At 48.4% G+C, this 8,068-nt stretch overlaps 1 protein-coding gene across 1 annotated transcript; it reads right to left on the bottom strand.

Annotated features, from left to right (window-relative positions):
* Positions 1-1,235: 1,235 nt before the first annotated feature.
* On the bottom strand, positions 1,236-6,614 carry LOC118886680 (V-type proton ATPase subunit e 1-like). The gene is made up of 2 exons (XM_036836743.1): positions 6,539-6,614; positions 1,236-1,480 (listed from the first exon to the last, which is right to left on the bottom strand). The coding sequence occupies exons 1-2, from the start codon at positions 6,612-6,614 to the stop codon at positions 1,236-1,238; spliced, it is 321 nt and encodes a 106-aa protein (XP_036692638.1).
* Between the last annotated feature and the right edge of the window lie 1,454 nt (positions 6,615-8,068).

The following is an 8,068-nucleotide window of genomic DNA, read 5'->3' on the forward strand; positions in this document are numbered from 1 at the left end:
ATCAGAGTGTTCGTGGATCAGATGTCCAAAAGGTCTTGGGTTTGGGCTGACTAGATTTCTTTGAAGTGAAAAGCAACAAATAAGCATTCTTCTCTCCATTTTACAGATGAGGCAACTGAGCTTAGAAAGCTTGCTAAAGCACTATTCACAATAGCCAAGACATGGAAACAACCTAAACATCCATTGACAGATGAATGGATAAGGAAGATGTGGTACATATATACAATGGAATACTACGCAGCCTTAAAAAAGAATGAAATAATGCCATTTGCAGCAACATGGATGCAACTAGAGATTATCATACTAAGTGAAGTAAGTTAGAAAGACAGAGACAAATACCATACGATATCACTTACATGTGGAATCTAAAATATGACACATATGAACCTATCTAAAAAACAGAAACAAAATCAGGGACATAGAGAACAGACTGGTGGTTGCCAAGGGGAAGGGGGGTTGGAGAGGGTAGGAGCGGGAGTTTGGGGTTAGTAGATGCAAACTGGTATATATAGAATGGATAAACAACAAGGTCCTACTGGAAAGCGCAGGGAACTATATTCAATATCCTGTGATAAACCATAATGGAAAAGAATATGAAAAAGAATATATATATGTATAACTGAGTCACTTTGCTGTACAGCAGTAATTAACACAACGTTGTAATTCAACTATACTTCAATAAAAAATAGATTTTTTTCCATAGAAAGCAGAAAAAGAACTCATTCCAAAAGAGGACAGAAATAAGAAATTCATCCTGAAAATATACTTTGGTATAATTCTGGTGGGACAGATTTTCCCTCTGAACATGTTCTCTTACTGACGGCCCCACTGGAGTCTTACTGTCATGTAACAGTTTTTAAACACTTCTCTGATTCTCATGTTGTGAGCAGGCAGGAACCATCTTCAAATCCACAGTTTCCAAGGAGAGAGTAATGTTATTTCTCAGAAGAACAGCACTTTCTATCTTGGAAGAGTACATAAACATTTTATAGAGGCAGCACAGTTTAGATTCAATAGGCACATCATTCATCAAAGTGTAAAAAATGTTATAGGAAAAAATACTGCATTGTAGAATAAGATATTCAAATGTGGTGGGAACGTTTAAGGCAGCTCTGATGGCCTAAGTGGGCGAGTCAAGGAAGGTGGTCTGCGTATGGAGGTGATTTTGCATCCAGAGGAGTTCTCTTCGTGACCTCAGCGACTGAGCACTGGCGAGCAGGTCTTCTTCCTCAAGGTCAATGATGCTTGAGGTACCAGATGGTTTCATTTTTCAACTGTGGTGCAAAGAGAGGGTTGAGTTGGGCCAGGATTGCAATCAGCCAAAAGAGATAGCAGCAAACGGAAGAGGTCACCAACATGGTGATACTGAGTCCCCGGTTGGGAGCCTTTGGGATGAACCAGGGCACCAGGAAGCCGACGAAGCCCCAGAACACGCTTATCACGATGAGAGGCACCGTGAGGCCAGCATACGCCGTGGTTGCTGCGGGAGGTGCCAGCCCCTGCCCTGCCGCCTCACTTTGGTCCCACCCCAAAAAATAGATTAACAAAAAAAGAAAGCTTGCTAAACTCTTCCCAGGTATACGGTAGCATCAGATTTTCCAAGAGACAGGGAGCCAGGATCTGTGGAGTCCCTTGGTTCTCAGTTGCTGACCAGCATGGAGCTCTCAGCACATGTGGTATCAGGGTGATCTCAAGCCAAATTCACATAGGTATGTTGATCTCTGCAGGCCTGACCTCTTCTCCCTGGGGTTTGTACTCCAGAAAGGGACCCTCTGTGGCAGGCCCAGATCTAGGCTGAGGGGAGTAGGCACTTGCTATAGGCCCCAAATATAATGAGGCACCAAAAAACCCAGTAATCAAGAGAAATGAAATTTAACACAGTGTTCAAAAAAATCAGTAAACTACAGCCCATGGGCTGGCTGCCTGCTTTTTATTTTATTTTATTTATCAAGTTTTTCAACATAAGTTGGGTTTTTTTTTCACTTATGATTTTGGTAAAGACTTAAAAAAAAATTATTTATCTATTATTTTTGGCTGCTCTGGGTCTTAGTTGTGGCATGCGGGATCTAGTTTCCCAACCAGGGATCGAACCCCGGCCCCCTGCACTGGGAGAACGGAGTCTTACCCACTGGACCACCAGGGAAGTCCCTGCCTGCTTTTTTTTTTTTTTTTTAAACATCTTTATTGGAGTATAATTGCTTTACAGTGGTGTGTTAGTTTCTGCTTTATAGCAAAGTGAATCAGCTATACATATACATATATCCCCATATCTCCTCCCTCTTGCGTCTCCCTCCCACCCTCCCTATCCCACCCCTCTAGGGGGTCACAAAGCACAGAGCTGATCTCCCTGTGCTATGCAGCTGCTTCCCACTAGCTATCTATTTTACATTTGGTAGTGTATATATGTCCATGCCACTCTCTCACTTTGTCCCAGCTTACCCTTCCCCCTCCCTGTGTCCTCAAATCCATTCTCTACATCTGCGTCTTTATTCCTGTCCTGCCCCTAGGTTCTTCAGAACCATTTTTTTTTTTTTTAGATTCCATATATATGTGTCAGCATACGGTATTTGTTTTTCTCTTTCTGACTTACTTCACTCTGTATGACAGACTCTAGGTCCATCCACCTCACTACAAATAACTCAATTTCGTGTCTTTTTATGGCTGAGTAATATTCCATTGTACATATGTGTCACATCTTCTTTATCCATTCATCTGTTGATGGACACTTAGGTTGCTTCCATGTCCTGGCTATTGTAAATAGAGCTGCAGTGAGCATTGTGGTACATGACTCTTTTTGAATTATGGTTTTCTCAGGGTATATGCCCAGTAGTGGGATTGCTAGGTCGTATGGTAGTTCTATTTTTAGTTTTTTAAGGAACCTCCATACTGTTCTCCCTAGTGGCTGTATCAATTTACATTCCCACCAACAGTGCAAGAGGGTACCCTTCTCTCCACACCCTCTCCAGCATTTATTGTCTGTAGATTTTTTGATGATGCCTGCCTGCTTTTTAAAATAAAGTTTTATTGGAACCAGGGCTGGGCTAAGGAGGATGAGGCAGGGGACTGAGAACAAGGTTGGATCTTGTCTTTATTCGAAAAATTTGTATTTTGTTCATCATGAATTTTTGCATTAATTTTGATTAAAATACTGCATTCAAATATTATCTATCTTGATTTCTGAGGTTTGGGGCACCCCCCTTACCTTCTGTGCCCCAGGAAGTGCCTCACTGATCTTCCAGAGTTTCCCCCAGTGTCCTGGAGACCCTGGGTCCCAAGACGGGCAGCTGTAGGTCACTGTCAGGCCCCCAGGGCTCACTTCCCCTGGGTCCCTGGCTGACCACAGCCCCAGCCAGCCTGTATGAAGGAGCTGTGGGCCTGGACACTTTCTGTTCTTTGGAGATTGTGGCATGAGATTTTTCTTTGGATTCCTTAGGAAGTTAGGTCTCCCCTGGCCCACCGGCATTTGATTATTGAACAGCTCCTATCTGCCAGCCACTGGGGGTAACAGAATTGGGATTCTAAATGCCTTTTAAACCCTGCCCTTCAGCCCCTTTGCCCTGCCTGGTCCGCCCCTGTGCTCTCTTCTGACTGGTCCCTCTCCTCTAGCCTCACCACTTTGCACCCTAGCTTCCACAGCACCATCAGGGTCACCCGGACAAAATGCACATCTGACCTCAGTGTTCCCCAGATAAACTCTCCAGCACCCTGGGCATAAGTCCCAACACCCTAAACAAACCCTGTTCCTGAGCCAGCCCAGCCCTCGAATCCCATCTGTGTTCCGGGCTCACCAGACTCCTCGGGATGTTGCTGTGTGTGTCTTTCCTTCTTTCCTGCTCCTCTGTCTTTGCACATATGGTTCCTTCCCCTTGGATGCCTTGTCCCCTGAACCAGCCCAAGGGTCTTCTCCTATTGTGCTCTGTGATTCTCCTCTGTTTACCTCAGTTATCCCATTCATTCCTCTGCAACGTGGTTATTTATTTACAGGGCTGCGCCCACACCCCTCCTCCACCCACCCCCCTCCTCCACCCACCCCCACCAAACTGTGAGCTCTTGGAGGGCAGGTCATGACCATTTTGTATCCCCTCCCCTCCCGCAGCGCCCCAGCCCCACACCCGCAGTACAGGGCCTGGCAGAAAATAGGCTCTGAGTGAATGAACGAATGCGTGAATGGAGAGGACATAGTCTTGTTTGCCCCTCTAGGATTTGCTACGCTTGCAGCAAGATTTTGAGCAGAGCCCTCAGCCCTGGCTTCATTCTAGAGCTCACAGCATCAGATTTGGAAGTCAGGGGTTCCTGGTGCCCCAGCAGTAGAGAGGTCAAATGAGAAGACACTTCAGGAGAGCTGGGCCACTCCAGGGGAGGAAATGAAAACTAAATTGAATTAATTAGTGGTCGTATTGAACCCTGCTTCTTGAATGTGCCAAAGTCTGATTAAACAAACAACAAAAAAGATAAAATCGCTTAGCTACTTTTTTTTTTTTTGGTAAGAGAAAAGAGAAGAAAACAAAATGTTGATTTAAGATGCGGCCCAGGGCTGGGGGCCCAGGGGAAACCTGGTGAAGGCTCCTGTTGTTTGGGGGCGGAGGTCGCGGGAGCAACCGCTGCCTGGGGATCAAGCTCAAGGTTCTGGAGTGATGGAAAAACCTGGCCTGACGCTTTTCCTCAGCGGACCCTTCACTCGCTAACAGGAGCCAGCTGAGCGAACACAAACAGAGGCGCTGTGCCGGCACCGATCCCAGCTTCCTCTGAAATTTCCAGGCCTCTTTTTTCCTGTCGGATTCCAGACAGATGAAATTTTCCTGGCCCCAGCCCTGTTCCTGGCAGCATCTCCCCTCTGAATCACCATAAATCAGGGCTGGGGGCGAGTGATGGGATTTTCCTGATTGACAAGCCGCTACCCTGGTAAAATGGGGGCTCCTTTTCCTAGGCTGAAAATAGCTCTCTGGGGGTGCTGTCCTGAGTCCTCCCCATCCCAAATCCCTGTAGGTATCTGCTTTGGATTTGAAATATTCATATCTGTCTGTGATTATGATTTCATCGAGAAGGGCTGTGGACGTGCAGATGTGAACTGCTGGGGGCCGCGGTGGTCGTAAGCGACACCATTGTTCGCGGGGTCACTTGCGGGGGTGTGTGTGCTGTGCATTCCTCAGAACCTCCATCATCCACGGAGTCCCCAATTAATTTCAATACAAACACCGGATCTGGCCTCTCCCGCGCCTTTGCAGCCATAACACATGAGGTCATGCCGCTTTGGTTAACAGGAGGAGTTTTGGGGCGAGGTGGGGGGCGGGCTTCCAAGTCCCTGGGGGATCTGTCCTGCATGGCTCAGGCTGGGCTGTTTACTGCAGGGGGTCCACCTGCGCACCCGAACTCTCTTTCTCACCTTCCTTTTCTCAGAAACTCTGAAATCTTTTATTCTTTCTTTCCCCAGCCCCTCCAGCTTCATCACAACCACCCCATTGACAACCCACTGTCCCTGCAGTTCTTTGAAAACACCCAGAGCCCCTCACCCTCTGTACTTCTGCTCACACAGCTTCATCCACTCGGGGCATGTTTTTGCCCCTTCATATGGCTCCTTGTTCTTGAAGATTTCCTGAAAGAGTTTCTTCCTCCAGGAAGCCTTCCCCACCACTCCATTCAGAGTTAAGTACCACTCACTCTCTCCTCTGTATTCCTATAGCTCACAGATTCTCAAACATTAGCCTGTGTCAGAGTTACCTGGAGGGTTTGTTAAAATACAAATTGCCAGGCCCACCCCCAGTTTCTTAATCAACAGGTCTGGAGCAAGACCTGTGAATCTGTACTTCTAACAAGATCGCAGGAGATATTGATGCTGCTCTAGCCCCACGTGAGCACCTCCAGTGATAGAACTTATTCTGCTGTGTTGCTATGACCTGTTTGTAGTTTTCTTCTACTGGGAGGGCTGGGACGGTCTTTTTCAGCTCTATAGCCCAATACACAGTGAAGTTGCCCACTTCAACAAACTGGAGGTTTGTTGATTGAATTGTGGACGCAGAACCGACTTGCTGGTCACAGAGCTCAGCGGAGGGGAGGAGGGTGGCAGACAGAGCCTGCCCTTTAAGGACCTGGCTGCTATTGTGCAGAGGGGGGTGCCCGGGCAAGAGGGCCGGTTCGTGGGGGATCTCTGGAGCATGAGTGGGGGTCGCCCCCACTTTCTGCAGGTCTCCCAGAAAGCCTGAAACAGGAGGGTCACTGATTCAGCTGCTAGGCAGAGATGCCAGAGGAGGAATGGGAGTCAGGGTTTCAAGTTGCTTTTCTCCCTTTGAGACCCGGGAATGCCCAGATGATGAAAGGACATGGGGACTCTGTCCCTTTTCTTGAGCACCATCTGAAAACCAGCTGCCTTTCCTGCCACCTCATGCTCCAGCCACATGGCCAGGTAAGATCTCAGCCCCTGCCCCAAACTATGAGGACACATCCTATGTCTTAATCATCTTTGTAGCTGCCCCTTCCCCTTCCACACTTTGAACCGTGTTTCCTACAGTTTCTTCAATGTACCATTTCTTCCACAGCTCACACCTTTGCTCATGCTGTCGCCCCTGCTCAGCAATCCCCTCGTTCCTTCTTCGCTGGTCGAAATCCAACACATCCATGCTAGGCTGAGTCCGGATGTGCCACCTCCGCTCCGTGCAGGTCAGAGCCTCATTGGTTCCCCTGGGCTCCCACCCGGCGGCAACATCACGGTCTGTTATATTTGTTCGAATGGGTTTTGTTTCCGCCCCAGATGGGGTATTTGTTCCTCCTCCTCTGTTCTCCCGCCTCTAGCACCCTTCCCGGTTTACAGTGGGTGCTCGGTCGGGGCCCTTTGAACTGGGTTGCACCTGCTCATCTCGGGGAACGTGTTGGTGAGAGGGATCAGCTTGGGGCATCACTGACTCTTTAAGTGCCAGGGCTGCTTGGCTGAGCAAGGGGTCTTCTCCCCCCAACTCCCCATTCCAGGGTGGCCCCTGTCTAGCCACGCGCTCAGCTGAATGGGACAACAGGTTGGTGTGGAGGGGGGTAGTGCCCAGAGACTCCCAAGTCCAGCTGCAGAGAGTTCAAAGCCCGGATCTGCTTCTTCCCACCTGGGTCAACTTGAGCAAGTTATTTTTGTCATTGAGCCTCAGTTTCTTCTTCTGTAAAATGGGGAGTATAACCCTCCCTTGCCAGGCTGTGGTAAGGAATAAAGAGGATAATATCTTGCAGGCTTCAGGCACAGGCCTTGGCATGGTTGCCTCTTCTTCTCCACCACAGCTTCGGAACAGGGACCTTAAACTTCCTCTTTGTAAGTCCCAGCTCCCCTCCTTAATTTTCTTACAGTAACAGAGGAGAGCAGTCTGAGAGGGGAATCCATCAGGGCTGGAAGCAAGCTGTTTCACCCTGGCCGATTTCAGCTGGAAAACCAGGCCTTAGACAGGAGGGAGGAAAAATTATTAAAGGATTAAATCCAGAATAATCCTATAAGCCCCAGGAGGCTCAGAAGGCAATAAGCCACAGACTTAAAGTCTGATCTGTGAAGTCATGGGGGCGGAATCAGCATCGGAAGGTTGGGAGCGGGTTTGAAGTATAGAATGCTGTTAGATCTTTTCTAAAAGGTGGCTTCATTTTCGCCACTCGGACAGTGTTTTTTTGTTTGTTTGTTTTTTGTTTTGCCCTCCTCTTGTCATGGTTTTTAATAACAATGAGCGAGCTGCAGGAGTGGGGGAACTTTAGCTAAAATTCCATAAAAATAAAACTTTAATTAAAGTACACAAGTCATGAAATTCCATCCTTGTAAAGTGAGATGTCTTGGGACTCTGCCCCGAGCAGATCTTGCTCCCTGAGGCCCCGGGTTCACACGGGCTCCTCCTCGGGGGGCTGTGATAGATGACACTCAGCCTGGACCCTCGTGTTGCCAGCTGAGTGGGGCGGCGTCTTCCAGCCCCTCCTCCACAGCTCTCTCCAGTGTCCTGCCCAGAAAGGCTGGGAGGGCCACGGGGCTGGAGTGGGCGCATTTTACAGGACTGGAGGCAGGCCCCGTGTGTGGGCTTTGGGAGAGACAGAGCACCCTGAGCTTCGGGGGCAGAAA

This window comes from Balaenoptera musculus, chromosome 20, assembly GCF_009873245.2.
Source record: "Balaenoptera musculus isolate JJ_BM4_2016_0621 chromosome 20, mBalMus1.pri.v3, whole genome shotgun sequence".
NCBI classification, from domain to species: domain Eukaryota; kingdom Metazoa; phylum Chordata; class Mammalia; order Artiodactyla; family Balaenopteridae; genus Balaenoptera; species Balaenoptera musculus.